Source organism: Loxodonta africana, chromosome 18, assembly GCF_030014295.1.
Source record: "Loxodonta africana isolate mLoxAfr1 chromosome 18, mLoxAfr1.hap2, whole genome shotgun sequence".
Taxonomy (NCBI): Eukaryota; Metazoa; Chordata; class Mammalia; order Proboscidea; family Elephantidae; genus Loxodonta; species Loxodonta africana.
Window position 1 is genome coordinate 66,005,206 of NC_087359.1, and position 15,633 is coordinate 66,020,838.

The 15,633-nt window shown below is 48.4% G+C and overlaps 1 protein-coding gene across 4 annotated transcripts in view; it reads right to left on the reverse strand.

Annotated features, from left to right (window-relative positions):
* Positions 1-15,633, reverse strand: part of ITGAE (integrin subunit alpha E) — a 68,619-nt gene that overhangs the window by 19,205 nt on the left and 33,781 nt on the right. For 3 of the 4 annotated variants that reach the window (XM_064271574.1, XM_064271577.1, XM_064271576.1), the window contains 10 exons: positions 15,387-15,454; positions 14,559-14,694; positions 13,681-13,823; positions 12,998-13,138; positions 12,128-12,346; positions 10,871-11,001; positions 9,258-9,388; positions 7,637-7,800; positions 6,150-6,278; positions 660-733 (listed from right to left, as the gene is read on the reverse strand). In XM_064271574.1, the coding sequence (XP_064127644.1) occupies positions 660-733; positions 6,150-6,278; positions 7,637-7,800; positions 9,258-9,388; positions 10,871-11,001; positions 12,128-12,346; positions 12,998-13,138; positions 13,681-13,823; positions 14,559-14,694; positions 15,387-15,454 (1,336 nt within the window). The remainder of the gene's footprint in view (positions 1-659; positions 734-6,149; positions 6,279-7,636; positions 7,801-9,257; positions 9,389-10,870; positions 11,002-12,127; positions 12,347-12,997; positions 13,139-13,680; positions 13,824-14,558; positions 14,695-15,386; positions 15,455-15,633) is intronic. The other variant, XM_064271575.1, reaches the window with a different exon arrangement.

A 15,633-nucleotide genomic window follows, 5' to 3' on the forward strand; every position in this document is an offset into this window, starting at 1 on the left:
GTCACCTCTCAGTGAGCCCCTCCCTGACTGCCCTATGTAAAACGGCAACTCCACCCCCTCCCAGCACTCCCTGCTGCCTTGCCTGCCTAATTTTGCTCCATACTACATCTCCTCAACATATATAGTTTACTTATTTTATTATCTTCTCTCCCTAAAAGCATCAGGAGGGCAGGGATTTTGTCCGTGTTGTTCACTGATATATTCCCAGCACCTAGAACAGTGCCTGGCACAGAGTAGATGCTCAATAAATATCTGACAAGTGAATGAATGAATTTGGCCAAGAGGTGAGCCAGGAAGAAATTGCCTCTAACTGAGGTGGTCCTGAGTGTGAGGGACACCAGGTTATGAAAATAGCATTGTTCAGGATGTCAAGAAACCTGGGTTCAAAGTCTGTCAAATGACCACTGTGATCCCGCACAGGGCCTTCAACTACTGAGCCCGTTTCCTCATCTACGAAATGGAAATACAAACTTCAACCCTGCTTCCCTCATAGGGTGGCTGAGAATACAATGAGATAAAATGCAAAAGCCCTTTGTAGGCTTTGAGGGGAAGGCAGGGGGAAGTGAGCAATTGATTCTGATGAAGGTGTGGCCCAGGTAAGCCTTCAGGATGAAGCCCCCCATTAACTGCAGAAACCGTGAGGGTTGGATCCAACTCACTGAGAGATGGTGGTGGTCAACTGTAACTTAGCTTCACAAAACAGCTTATCCTTGCAGGCCTTCTCGTAGGGCAGCTGTAAGCAGACAAAGAGGGACAGGATGAGTCCAGGACCCCACCACCCCCAGCAGCCTGCCTCGTGATCTTCAGAAAACCCGCCATCCTGTTTACTCTGAGAAGACAGTTACAGGGAGGCGAAGCTGGGATGGTGCCCGCCTGGCCAAGAGACCTGCAACTGTGACATTCCTTGGTCTACCCGGTGAAGATAGTCAGCCTAAAGGATGTGCTTGGTGCTACAACTCAGGCATACCATGAGTCAGGCCTCTGGCCAAGATCAAAAATGGGGTGACCATCCTGGAATGGTGGAGTGTCCGTCACATGCACATCCAGAGATTTAAGTAGTGACACGCACAACTCACTACTTTGAACACATTTGAGAAGAAAAACTACGTAAAGAAAAGCTTCCTTAGTCCTTTCAGATACAGGCAGGAACAGCAGGGGCGGGAAGGGGGAAATCTAATCAAATATTGTCAGGGTCTAGTCCTGTGAGGTCCTCTGCCCCTATGGCTAGACTTCCTGTAGGTTAAATATTCCCCTTGCAATCTTGCCCGCTCTAAAACAAACTAACCTAAAAAGTCATATTTGGTCCAAAAGGCCCAGTCTGGGTTGAAAAGCCCTAGTCTAGGGTGAAAAAGCAACATTTTTAAAGTAGCAGGGTCTATTTTTTATGATGACGGACACATAGCCAGCCTCTTAACTAGCTCCCCAGCAGCCAGCAATCACCTCAGCAGCCTTACACAGGAAGTGCCGGGGCTGGGATGGGGGCCCAGAGCTGGGAAAGAGGCTTCCTGCTTCCTGGAGAAGGACATGGCAGTTTGCAGAGTCTGGAGCTCTATCTGTGTTAACAGTTTTGAGTAGGTTTTTTTGTTTTTTGCAATTTTTTATTGTTGTAAATATATAGGTAACAAAACATTTGCCATTTCAACAATCCTTTCATGTTGTTTTGTTTTTAAAACTGCCAAGTAGTCTGCTCTTTTTCACCCAAATTCAGTGAAAGAGAACAGGGCTAAACCTCTAAGCTTTTAGCTAGAATTTGTTTTCTGGAAACATCTAAATGCCTAACCAGATAATTTCTCCTCACTCATTTTATAGGTGAGATTTTTTTTTTTTTTAATTGTGCTTTAGGTGAAAGTTTACAGCTCAAGTTAATTTCTCACACAAAAATTTATACATATGTTGTTATGTGATACTAGTTGCAATTCCTATAATGTGACAGCACACTCCCCCTTTCCACCCTGGGTTTCCTTGTCCATCCAACCAGCTTCCTGTCTTCTCTTTCTGCCTCCAGACAGGAGCCGCCTATTTGGTCTTGTGTATCTACTTGAACTAAGAAGCACATACTTCCCAAGTATTATTTTATGTTTTATACTCCAGTCTAATCTTCGCCTGAAGAGTGGGCTTCAGGAATGGTTTTAGTTCTGGGTTAACAAACTGTCCGGGGTCCATGGCTTCAGGGGTTCCTCCAGTCTCAGTCAGACCATTAAGTCTGGTCTTTTTACTAGAACTTGAGTTCTGCTTCCCACTTCTCTGCTATCAGGGACTCTGTGTTGTGTTCCATGTCAGGGTAGTCATTGGTGGTAGCCACGTACCATCTAGTTCTTCTGGTCTCAGGCTGATGGAGTCTCTGGTTTATGTGGCCCCTTTTGTCTCTTGGGCTAATATTTTCCCTGTGTCTTTGGTGTTCTTTAATCTTCTTTGCTCCAGGTGAGTTGGGACCAATTGATGCATTTTAGATGGCCGCTCGCAAGCTTCTAAGACTGCAGATGCCACTCACCAAAGTGGGGTGCAGAACATTTCCTTAATACACTTTGTTATGCCAATTGACTTAGATGTCTAGGGGTTTTTGTTTTTGTTTTTAAACTCTTTGCCAAGCCATCATAGTAATTGATGAAGGTAATAATCATAAATAGATGTTAAACAGGATATGTACATAGTCTCAAAGCATCTCCCCACAAGATACTTATTAATTACAAAGGGAGATATTACCAGTAACAGGAAAATCAACATCATGTGCCTCCTGACACAATGCACTGAGAAAGACAAAACATCGCTTCTGTGATAGTCCTGCCAAAAACGCACAGCCTGAATTTAGTCATGAGAAAATACCAGACAAACTGAAATTGGGGAACAGTCTATAAATAACTGGCATGACTCATATTCTTAAAAAGTCCAAATTTAGTGGACTAGATGAGACTAGGGGACTCCCCATGGCTATTGCCTTGAGATATTCTTTAAACCTTGAATCTAAACTAGTCCCTGAGGTCACCTTTTAGCTGAATAACAGAGTGGCTCATAAAATAAAGAACATAACCCGTGGGTACTGCATTCCTTCAAAAAATTGTCTATCTGAGACCAAATGGTCCACACCCTAAAGCAAAGATGAGAAGGTAAGGGGGCAGGAAAACGAGATTACTAGAAACAAAACAACTAGAATGGAATTAATGAGAATGTTGACACATTGTGAAAAAATGTAACCAATGTCACTGAATAATTTGTGTAGAAATTGTTCAATGGGAACCCAATCTGCTGTGTCCAGAATTCTCCTTAGAAGCAAGGATAGCAAGACTTGGCCTAAAGTACTTTGGACATGTTATCAGGAGGGACCAGTGCCTGGAGAAGGACACCATGCTTGGTCAAGTAGAGGGTCAGCAAAAAAGAGGAAGCCCCTCAAGGAGATGGACTGACACAGTGGCTGCAACAATCGTGAGGATGGCACAGGACCAGGCAGTGTTTCGTTCTGCTGTAGATAGGGTTGCTATGAGTCAGAACCAACTCAGCTCAGAACAACAACAATCATCTGCCATGTAAACTCTGAAAACACGATAAAATAGTATTTAAAATAAATAAAGTAACCGTGGCATGTACTATTCAAAAATGTCATTAAAGACAAAGAAAGACTAAGGAGCTATTCCAAATTAAACAAGACTGGTCAACATGAGTCAGAACTGACTCAATGGCAACTAACAACAACGACAACAAAGATAAGTGGCAACAAAATGCAATGAATAATCCTGAATTGGATCCTGGACCAGAAAAAAACTTCTTTTGCCAAAAGGACATTAACAGGGCAACCGGCAAAATTTGAATAAAGTCTGTGGATTAGATAAGAGTATTTTATCAATGTTAATTTCCTGATTTGATAATTTTGCTGTGGTTATGTAAGAGAATGTCTTTAAATTTTAAGAAATATAGACTGAAGTATTAGGGAGTCAAAAGGTATCATGTCTGTAACTTACTTTCAAATATTTCAAACAATAATATGTGTATATTAAATATATATATGTATGTGTATATATTACACACAGAGAGAGGGAGGGAACAATAAAGCAAATGTGGTAAAATGCTAACATTTGGAGAATCTGAGTAAAATGTGCGTGGGAATTCTTGGTACTATTCTTGTTACTTTTCAGTAAATCAAATTTTAAAAAAAGCTTTAAAAGGCAGGATATATACAATTAGCGATAATCTAGCTACGGCCAAAACTTTATTACATTCGTTCTCCCAGTTTTTTTCTGAGTCATCTAACTTGCTGTCAGTACCAAAAAGAAACAGCCTTTGAATGAAATCTCGTCACCTAAGAAATTAAGGTGACAATCCTCACTTGCAGGGAGCCTGATTCTCCCTCGTCCTGGGCAGACGAGCAATGGGAACAGTCACCCCGATTATGCCGTTCTATTTCTTCTTACTATGGTGACTGGTATACTGGGTATTGGAAAGCTGGTGTTTTTTCTTTTAAATTTAAATTTAAGGTTGATACAGTTTAAGTCAACTTAATTAATATAATTAATATAGAGCATTTTGTAAGCATATTGGGCAGTCATGCCTGTCCTGATTACCTTGAATATATATACTTTATGTTACCTGAAGCTTTTCTGTGCCAGCATGAACTACTTTTGTCTTTTTTTTTTTTGAGAATCAATTCATTCCAAATAACTGTAATTACTGCTTTTTTTTTTTTTTTTTTATTGTACTTAGATGAAGGCTTACAGGACAAACTAGCCTCTCATTAAAACAGTACATATATTGTTTTATGACATTGGTTAACAACGCCATGACGTGTCAACACTTTGCCTTCTCAACCTTGGGTTTCCTATTACCAGCTTTCCTGTTCCCTCCTGCCTTCTAGTCCTTGCCCCAGGGCTGATATGCCCCTTTAGTCTCGTTTTGTTTTATGGGCCTGTCTAATCTTTGGATGAGAGGTGAACCTCAGGAGTGACTTCACAACTGAGCTAAAAGGGTGTCCGAGGGCCATACCCTTGGGGTTTCTCCAGTCTCTATCAGGCGAGTAAGTCTGGTCTTTTTTTTTGTGAGTTAGAATTTTGTTCTACTTTCTTCTCCAGCTCTGTCGGAGACCCTCTATCGTGATCCCTGTCAGAGCAGTCAGTGGTGGTAGCTGGACACCATCTAGTTGTACTGGACTCAGACTGCTGGAGGCCGTGGTAGTCCTTTAGTCCATCAGTCCTTTGAACTAATCCTTCTCTTGTATCTTTAGTTTTCTTCATCCTCCCTTGCTCCCAAAGGGGTGAGACCAGTGGAATATCTTAGATGGCCGCTCACAGGCTTTTAAGACCCCAGACACTACTCACCAAAGTATAATTATTGCTTTTTAATGCTTACCTTGTCACTTCTTCTTGCTGATTTTTCTAAACTCTGTAAGAGTCTAGCAATGGAGACTGACAGAACAGTCTGGCAGCCAGAGTAGAAAAAAATCACCCTAGATCTCACAGGATCAGGAACCCTGGCTGTTTGTCACCACCCCCGCCCCCAATTTCCCTTAGTTATGAAGTTTCTTGTGACACTGATGGACACCAGGAGCAAAGTTTAGGGGGAGGTTTGGTGGGGCCCTGGGCAGGTACACCAAAGGACATCCTCTCTGCAACGCAGGGCAGAACAGCTGCAGTCTAGCCCCCACACAGACCCACACCACACAGTCATCAGAGACCCTTGTCAAGTGAAGAACTTAGTACACAACCCATAAAAAATATGCTTCATTAAATACGTAACAAGCCTGGTTGAATGGACACGGGAAATACAGGGTGGAAAGGAGCGTGCTGTCACATTATAGAGAGTGCAACCAGGGTCATATAACAATGTGTGTATAAATTTTTGTATGAGAAACTAACGAACTGTAAACTTTCACTTAAAGCACTATAAAATAAATAAATAAATAATTTAAAAAATGTAACAAGCACGTTTTGTGAACATAAAGGAACTGACACTGGGCAGTGGTTTGGAGACCTATGTTACCCATCAGTGAGGCCCTGGGCAAGTTAACATCTTCTCTGGGACTCAGTTTCCCCATTTATCCAGTGAGAGTCCGGGCTACCATCTGGAGGCCCTCCCACCTCTAACATTTTTCAAGTTAGGGGAGTAAGTGTTTTGCAGGGGAATGGCCCTCTGGAGGGTTAGGTCCCAGTTATGGGCATAGTCACCTGGAAGATGGCAGAGGGTTCAGTGTAGAGGTCCAGGATGGGATAGAGATGGTCCCTGTGGGTCTTGGGGGTCTGGAGTTGGTAGCTGACCTTGACACTGATGTTGGAGAAGCGATCCTCCTCATAGAGCTGCAGGGCCACCAAGGAAGGCAGGGTTGGAGACGGGGAGAAGACAAGGAGAATACTTTTAACTTTGATGTAGTCATAGTAAGAAGTAAACAATGCAAGCGGTGAGTCAGAAGTCCTAAGCATCTTCCAAATAAGCCAGGTGAAAGGAAACTTCGTTTAAACAAACTTCCAGGAGTTTCGGGGAAAAAAAATCTTCCTTGATCTGCTATGGCCTCGAGACTCATAACTTGTTATAGTTCTCATCCCAATCACAAAGGGGTTCTGGCCATCAGGAGTTAAGAACTGGTTTGGACTTTATTCATGGGGCAAGAGGGAGCCACTGAAGGGAAGAGTCATGGTCACGTGTGTGTTTTACAAAGATCTTTCTCAACGCAGCATGGAGGACATATTAAAAACCAAACCCATTGCCATCAAGTTGATTCTGACTCATAGGACCGTATAGGACAGAGGAGAACTGCTGCGTAGGGTTTCCAGGGAGCGATTGGTGGATTCGAACTGCTGACCTTTTGGTTAGCAGCTGAGCTCTTAACCACTATGCTATCAGGGCTCCAGAGGACATATTAAAAAACCAAAAAACCTGTTGCTGTCAAGTCAATTCCGACTCATAGCAATTTTAGAGAGGTAAAAACTGAAGATAAGGAACTCACTTAGATGCCATTTGCCATTCTCTTTGCTCAAGTGAGCCTTTCTGCTGTGATATGAGCTTTGAACTTATGAAAATAGGTGAGCATGATTCTCTGCTGGAAACTGTAGTTATGCTTTTACTTAAGGAAGGCCACTGACTTGCTAAAAACTGGAAACAGATGTATAGTAAGAAGCATCGTTCATGAGTGTGTTTACTGGAATAAACAATGTTTATAGGTTCCAAGTTCTAGGTCCTGTCAGGCTCTGAATCCTGACAAATACATTTTTTCATGTCTCTGAGCACCTTTGCAGAAGTGAACACCTCTAAATGACAACTTGTGTCTTTCTATTTCTTCCTTATATTTGTTTAAATTTCCTCTGTTATTGTCAGGTGAGAACTGATCACATGGGGGAGGGACACCTGGGGTTCCTGATTTGTTACCAAGAAAAATGCCAGCAGTTGGAGCATTTCTCTTTTTGTCCAGGTCTCCCAGAAGCTCAGAGACATAGTGTTCAATTTCACCCAATTTCTTTAATCTGGATTTCTGGCATAACTACCTTCGTCTCCCATGCCATTACATCGTTCTTGATCTATTATCATTATTTCTATTGCCTTATTATTTATTTATTTATTTATTTATATGTACGGGTATGTTTCCTTCTTTGTATGTACCTCACATTTTTTCTCCATGATACACACCCCTCTGGGCTCTGGTTTAAACCCTTCCACTTACCTCTCCCTCCGTGGGGAGGAGCTGGAAGCGCTCGCAGAGACGGGACCCATTGCTCCACTCCTTAAAAGTGCTCAGACAAGTTTTCACATCCAAACACTGCAGCCTCTTCCTCTGCTTCATCACATCCACATCCAATGTGAAGTTAAGAGATGTCTCTCGGAGGCCTGGGAAGAGATGTCTCTCTGTGGCCTTCCTGATGAGGCTGGGATGGGCAAGCCCCAGGTAGAGTGCCTCCCAGCCTGCCTGGGGGTCCTGTGAGCCCCTCCTGAATGGTGTCTCCAGCAGCCACTTCCCTGGGGCGGGACTCCTGAGTTTCTTCTTCCCTTCAAAGGTACTTTCTCATGGCCTCCGGCACCTAGTGGGGTCCCTCAGTGCATACCAAGCCCAAACCAGCACATTCAGGGCTGAGTCAGCCTTCCTTTTGGGAGGAGGGCTCACAGAGGAGGCTGGGGTTGAGGCAGAAAATAAGGAGGAGGAATATCACAGGGACTAGAGAGAGAAATCAAAGAGTAAAATCTGAAGATAGCAGAGCTGGATGCACCCTGGGGATTACTTAGGTCAATTCCCTTACTGACAGAACAGAAACCAGGGCCCAGAGAGGGAAAGACACCTGTCCAGCATCACACAGCCACTCAGCAGCTGCTATTCACATTCTGTGCCCTCAATCTTGCAGCCTATACAGCTGGAACTGACAGGTTTGTCATTTTGTAGCCCTGGATTCAATAATGTCCTCCTTCTGAGGTAAAGTCACCCACCCCAGGAGAGTGCTCTCTGAGCTGTGGGAAGCAGAGATATCTCAGGGATAGTTACTGAGAGATTAAGCCTTGGGGACTGGTGCTGAGGGATTAATCTGGAGGGGAGCTCTTGATGACAGTGAATTCCTGGGCTGTGAAAGCCATGCCCACCTCTGCCTGCTGGAAACAGTCTTCAGCGAGTATCAGGTAAGGGCTTGGGAAGGGAGGCCAGGCCTCTGGCAGTTTATCCAAGCCCACCTGGGCCAGGGAGACTAGATGATGGGGCAAGGGGAGAAGATGTAAATCAGAGAGAAAGAGGAAAGTGTCTTTCTCAGGATCCCCTACACACACATGTACACTTGTGGGCCGAGTTCCAGACAGATGGAAAAATGGCTGCCTTTTCCAGAGTCTTCTTTCAGAAACTCAACCCTTCAGCCCTGAGGAAGGGATCCAATACCCTTGCTCTCAATAGGGTCAGATAAATCTCTTCAGAATGTGGACTGAACATCAGACTACCCTTTCCTAGGGCAGCTCACATTTAACAGAGCCTAAGGTCGAAGTGGAGCCCTGGTGGTGCAGTAGTTAAGAGCTCAGCTGCTAACCAAAAGGTCGGCAGTTTGAATCCACCAGCCACTCCTTGGAAACCCTACGTTCTTCTCTGTCCTGTAGGGTTGCTATGAGTTGAAATTGACTCAACAGCAACAGGTTTGGGTTTTTTTTTTTTTTTTTTGGTAATGTCAAAGTAGCTAAGCTCTAAAAGGATTTTAAGCACCAAAACCTCACACCAACCACCCATCCTACACATACACAGTCCTCTTTCCCTGCCCGCTATAGAACCCAACAAGGGATGACCACAACATGGGTGGGTCAGCTCGGCTGCCTGTTACCTGTCTCAGTGGCTGGGGTCCCAGAGCTGATTTCAAAGCACAAATGCACATTCACACTGCCGTTGAAGCCAATGGGCAGTGCCTCCGGGCTGAAGTTCACAGACACCTTCAGGTGAACCACAGGTCTTGAGCTAAAACAAGAGCAAGAAGACCATGAGAAGTGGCTGTAGAACTTCTGGGACAGGGCCTGGCTGATTCATTCATTCATCTCCAGTAGGCCAAGTACTATTCTGAATCCTCAGGATATGGTAGAGAAAGAGGTATGTCCCCACTCTAGTGGAAAAGCAGATAAAAGCAAATAAAGAAGAGGAAACAGAAAAATACTATGTATTTGTAATGCCATGGAATTCCTAGGAGGCACAAATGATTAAGGACTCAGCTACTAACCAAAAGGTTGGCAGTTCAAATCCACCCAGAGGAACCTCAGAAGAAAGGCCTGGCAATCTACTTCCAAAAGATTACAGCCATTGAACACCCTATGGAGCACAGGTCTACTCGACACACATGGGGTTGCCATGAGACGGAATCAATTGGATAGCAGCTAGTGGTAACGCTATAATAAAAATAAAGTAGGCTAAGGTAACAGAGACCAGAGGCTACTTAAATTGGGTGCTCAGGGATGGCCTCACCGATGAGGAGGTATTTCAGTTGTGATCTGTTAACAAGAACGAGCCAGTCATGTAAAGACCTGGGGAAAGAGCATTCCAGGCAGTGAGAACAGCTGGTGTGAAGGGCCTGTGCCAGGGCGAGCTTGGTTTGTCTGAAACACAAAGGTCAGTGTGTCCGAACATAATTAGTGAAAGACGGTAGTAGCAGGGGGTGAGAATGGAGGCCATGTAAGGGGTTTGGATTTTCCTCTACACGGGAGCCACAGTGCGGTTTTCAACAGCAAAGTGAAAACCCCACATTCTCGGTGAAGAATGGAGCCCAGGGAGTGGAAGCAGGGAAGAACGCCATGGCAGTGGTCCAGGTGAGAGATGACAGTGTCTTGTGCTCGAGGTAGTAGCAGAGATGGAGAGAAGAGGAAGGACTGAAAGATATTTGGAAGCAGGGCAAAGAAAACCTTGTTGATGGGGTAGTGGGGGAAGGAAAAAGAGGAATCAGGGATGCCTGGAACTTTGGGGGAATGAGGGGTACATGAGAGTAAGAAGACATTTCAGACATGTTAACTTTGAGATGCCCTGAGCAACAGCCAAGAGAGGTGCTGAGTGAGGAGGACAGGGCAGATATTTACATCTATGGGACTTGATCATTCATTTAGGGATGGAGCACAGCAACTCTGCAGTTCGTCATCAGTGCCGTGGATAACAACTGTGCCAAGTACTCTGTATGTATAGCCTCACTTAAGCCTCCTAACTCTGTGACGAGGCACTATTATTATTCCTGTTTGTAGATGAGAACATTGGGACTTGGAAAAGTCAAATAACTTGCCCAAGGGCACACCATTAAGTGAGCACTGAGGTTCAAACCCAAATGGCCAACTCCAGGCCTGTGCCCTGAGTTGCTGCACTTACTCCTCTCCCCAGTGTCTGGTGTTTTCATGGGGCCATTTAGGACAGGGACAATGGGTGAGGCTGGGGCCCGGGACCCCAACAGGCAAGGCAGACACCTACCGCAGCACAACCGCCCGGCCCAGAGTGCCCACGGTGATGTCAGCAAGGCCGTCGCCACTGAAATCGAAGCCACCGGCCAGGGACATGCCGAAGTAGTGGAGTCCTGGGCCCACCGCAGAGGCACTGATTCTCTGTAGAAGGAGAGACACAGAGAGTGTAAGGAAGGGGGAGATCCTTTTGGTCTTATGCAAACCATCACAATCAGCCCTGGTCCCCACCCTGGAGGTCCCTTAATCAAACAAGAGGGAAGGGAAGGGCAAGGTTTCCCAAAGGAACTGGCATTTGAAAGGGGATTAAAGGGCAGGTGGGGCTTGAAAGGCAGAGAAGGGGGTGGGGCATTCAGGGCAGGAAGGGGTGAGTGAGGAAAGCAGGGGTGGGGAAACAGCAGGGTCCTTGGAGGAATGGGGGGAGCAGGAGGGAGTCTGGGTGCAAGGAGGGATTTGAATTGATGTGGGGCTGGACTTGGACATGCAGTGGGGGTGGGGAGTGTCCTCAAAGGCTTTTTTGAAGAAGTGACATGTTCAGAATTGCACTGGAGGCACAGGGTGGAGGCTGGGAGGATGCAGGAGTCCAGGGGAGGGCACTGGTGGCAGGGGTGGAGAGGAGGGGCTGGATTTGGGTGGGAGTGAGTGGGTAGACTTGTTAGACCTGCGGGCTGACAGGCTGTGCAGTGTGAGGAAGAGGTCGGAGTGTCTGGGATTGCCCTCAGTTTCTAGTCTGGGTGCTGGAGGAGGAGGGAAGGTCTGGGGAAAAGGATGCTTTCCGTCGGGCAGGTGAGAGTGAGATGCCCGGGGCCATCCAGCAGGAGGTGCTCAGGAAGCATACAGGGTGGAAGCTCAGGAGAGAAACTAGGTGGAGGTGGGGGAAACTGCCCATAGAAGATGTCGCATGGCGGTTGTCAATGGAGCCTCGGGGATGAGAGTTAAGGCATGGGGGGGCTGGGTGGGGGACAGGAGCCAGAGAAGGGGCAGAGAGGAAGCAGAGGCCTGAGGCAGGCCCCTGGTCAGGAATGCCAAAGAAGGAGGGAGATATAGGTCAAGAAATAGATGACATGACCACAACCTCCCCTCACCGCCCCAAGGGCCTGGTTGAGGTCCTGGCCTGGAACCCCCCTCCTTCACTGAGCACTCCCAGCCCCCTGAGGCCCGCCTGCACTTAGGTCTGGAGCTGGCTCCGGCTGCAGCCATCACACTGGGGAGGTCAGAGCCCCAGAATAGAGGCAGGAGGGGGTGGGCACTGTGAAGCCCCACAGGTCACCTGCGAAGGGCTGGCGGAGAGGCCGTCCTGGCGTCCATTGTAGATGTACATGCTGCCGAAGCTGACACCATCGTCAGCCCCCTCCAGGGGGGCCCCAATGGCCACATCTGTGAGCTTATCCTGACTGATGTCGCCTACAACCGCCATGGCAAAGCCAAATCGGGCATTGGTGAACTCGGGGTGCCCCCTCAGTGTGTGTGCCAAGGAGAAGGAGCCATGCTGTAAAACAAGCAGACAGCTCAGCCCTCAGAAGGGCATAGGCAGCCCACCCCATGACCACCCAGGAGGCACACGCACTGGGCTTGTTGATTCTGATTCTCCAGCAGGGAGTCTAAAGCTCAGAAAACGCAAGGGATCTTCCCAACATCACACAGCAAGCCAGTGGTAAAGCTGGGGCCCTCCTGCCTTGCAGCTCTAGGCCCAGAGCCTGCCCATTCTGCTCTCAGGGTTGGGGGACTGGACTGGTGCTTGGGAGGCCTAGGTTCCAGCCTTGGCTCCACCCACAATTGCTATATAACCTTGAGAAAGTCTCCACATCAATGCGTGTCAGCTTCCTCATCTGTAAAATGACCGCTACCACCCGTGGTTATTGTGAGAAACGAGTGAAATCAAGGGCAAGCGTGCTTTGTCAACTGGGCAGCTACGAGGGGTGTCGTCATCATCATCACTGACTGCCTTGGGTGAGAAAGATGTGGAGCGGGTTGAAGAGGAGCAGCTGCCCCGCCAGCAGACATCCGCCCTGAAGCACCTCCATCACCATCTGCCCTCTGGTGCAAGGGCAGGGCCCCAGCACTCCCAGCCTCCATCAGTTCTGTGCCAGGCTGAGGACCCATGGCCTCGGCAAGCTCGTGAGGATGGAGACGCTCCCACCTGCTGATTCAAGCGGTACAAGTAGACTCTGCCTTCTTCCCAGTGAACATGGTAAAATGGAGCCGCCACCAGCAAGAAGTCCGTGGTCCCATCCATGTCGATGTCCACAGGGCACAGCTCAGCGCCAAAATAGGACCCCATCTACAGCCCAGAGGAACTCAGTTCACCAGGGGTGTGGGGGAGGTCCTCTCCCCACCCCTCAGGGGGCTAGACCTCTGCTCCTGCTCTTCTGGGATGACCAGATTTGGGTCCTTCCAGGCCAGTTTGTTCACCAGAGTACACCGGAGTCCAGTGGAGGGAAACCAGATGTCTCTGACTCACGGCAACCCCGTGTGTGTCAGAGTGGAACTGTGCTCCACAGGGTTTTCAATGGCTGATTTTTCAGAAGTAGATTGCCAGGCCTTTCTTCTGAGGCATCTCTGGGTGGACTTGAACCTCTCACCTTTTGGTAAGCAGTTGAGTGTATTAAGCTATTTGCACCACCCAGAGGCTCCACAGTGGAGGGAACCAGCTGGGGATCAGACATGCAGAGCCCAGCCCTAGCCACTAAGCACTGCCCAGCTCTGCCCAGAAGCCCGAGTTCTGCCCAGACAGGTCCCTGACACAGTGTGTCCTGGGCCCTGTTTCCCTTGGGAACTCAGGGTCCCCCATTTCTAATAAGGGGGGTCTTCCCCGGCAAATACCTGCTCTCCCTCCAGCACTGGAAGGAAGATGGCCTCTGTGCCTTCCTTCTGGAGCTCAAACACAGCGCCGTGCTGTTTGTGCCGTGGAGCACCCGCCACAAAGGAGCGACCACAGGCCCTGTGCAGCACCGCCAGCGAGTAACCTGCGGGGCCAGGGGGTGCCGGTGGTGACCAGGAGCTCCCATCTGGCCATTCTCCGTCCCCTCGCCTCCCCAATCAGGCCTTTGAAGTGGTGAGACTGTGTTTCTCACCCTTAAAATTGGCATCACCGAATGCTCCCACTCACACATGTCGCAGGTCATTACATGTGTGACACACCATCATACATATAAAACCAAAAAAAAAAAAAAAACCCAATGCAGTCGAGTCGATTCCGACTCATAGCGACCCTACAGGCCGGAGTAGCACTGCCCCATAGAGTTTCCAAGGAGCGCCTGGCAGATTCGAACTGCCGACCCTTTGGTTAGCAGCCGTAGCACTTAACCACTATGCCACCAAGGCTTCCGTCATACATATAGCCTCGCTAAAACTACGCATGTTCACCACCACAGGTGTGATACACCGTCATACATTAGCCTCGCTAAAAATACACACGTTCACCACCCATGCAACACGAGGTCCGAGGTGAGAGGTGAGGGGTCGTTCACCACCCTTAGTAAACGGGAGATCCTCTCCTCCCCTAGGCAGCCGCCCAGGTCGCCCAGGCAACGCGTACCTCCACCTAGGTGGTCGCATCCTCAGCCTTGGGGTCCCCATCAGGCTCTGCCTCTCATCCGCGTGACCTGCCAAGGCCCGCCCCCACTAGGCAGCCTAATGCGCAGCTTCAGGGTCCCTGTCTAGGCACCGCCCTCACCAGGTACGTCCAGGCCCGCCCTCACCCAGGTAGCTGTACTGCGCAGCCTTGGTGTCCACCATCCTCTGCCTCAGGAAGCGACCCCGACGGCTGCGTGTGTCGTAGAGCAGCGCGCCCCCCGACCAGTCAAAGGCACCGACTGCGCCAAGCAGCACCTGCTCCTGCAAGAGACAGGACTGAAGTCCATCTGGACGAAGGGACCAAGGGGCTGCTCACCAGTGGCCGCGACTCTGCCGGCCAGAGCAGCGGTACCTCGCAGGCTCTGTGCCCACCTGGCCAGAGATGCAGACAAGAAGGTGAGGTGGCAAACACTGAGTTCCTGCGCCTCCAGTCTAGCCCTCCCCCGGAGCAGAAAGTTGGCCAGAAGCCCAGATATTGCGCATTAAAAAAAAAAATGTGTAAATTGAGCAAGATAGTTGTCTCATCCTCAGGGCCTCCCACACAGGTCCGTGTGTGGAGTGAGGGCGTGTGTCTTCCCCCTCCTGTCTCTCTTCCCATCTGTGGGGAACCCTCTGTCCAGTGTGGAGAAGTGAGCAAGTTGACTGGCAAGCCCACCCAGGCCAAATCCTTTTTTTCTCACCTGAATTAAGGGAAATTGTTCAATCCTTGAGCACACAGAACAAAACCACTATCTGTAATAAATATGGCCATTTTTCTCTCTCAAAGGTCCAGATGGGGTAGCAAGGAGAAGTGGTTTCTTTTATCCTAAAATGGCTCTTTCAGAGGCATCCCCAGAGAGGGCAGCGCTCTCCACTGCCAGCCAGAAGTCCCTGAATGCCTGGGTGCCACTGGGCCCCTCCTCTCTCAGCCCTTCTCTAAGGGGGAGCTGCCTGGTGCTGAGCTGGCCACATACCTCATCCAGGATCTGGGCGCTGAACCCAGTCTGTGCCAGCTGGAAGTGAAGGGCATCTCCGCTCGCACCTGGAAGCCAAGAAGCCCCGTGAAGCCAAGGAGAAGGGAAAGGTCCAGCCTGGCCTCGCTCCCAGGGGAACAGTGTTGGATGTCTCGGGAAGAGCACCAGGCTGAGTGGAGTCCTGGATTCAGTCTACGTTTCAGGGATGTGAGTAGTTTGCTCCCTCTTTCGGGACAGTTCTCCTCAT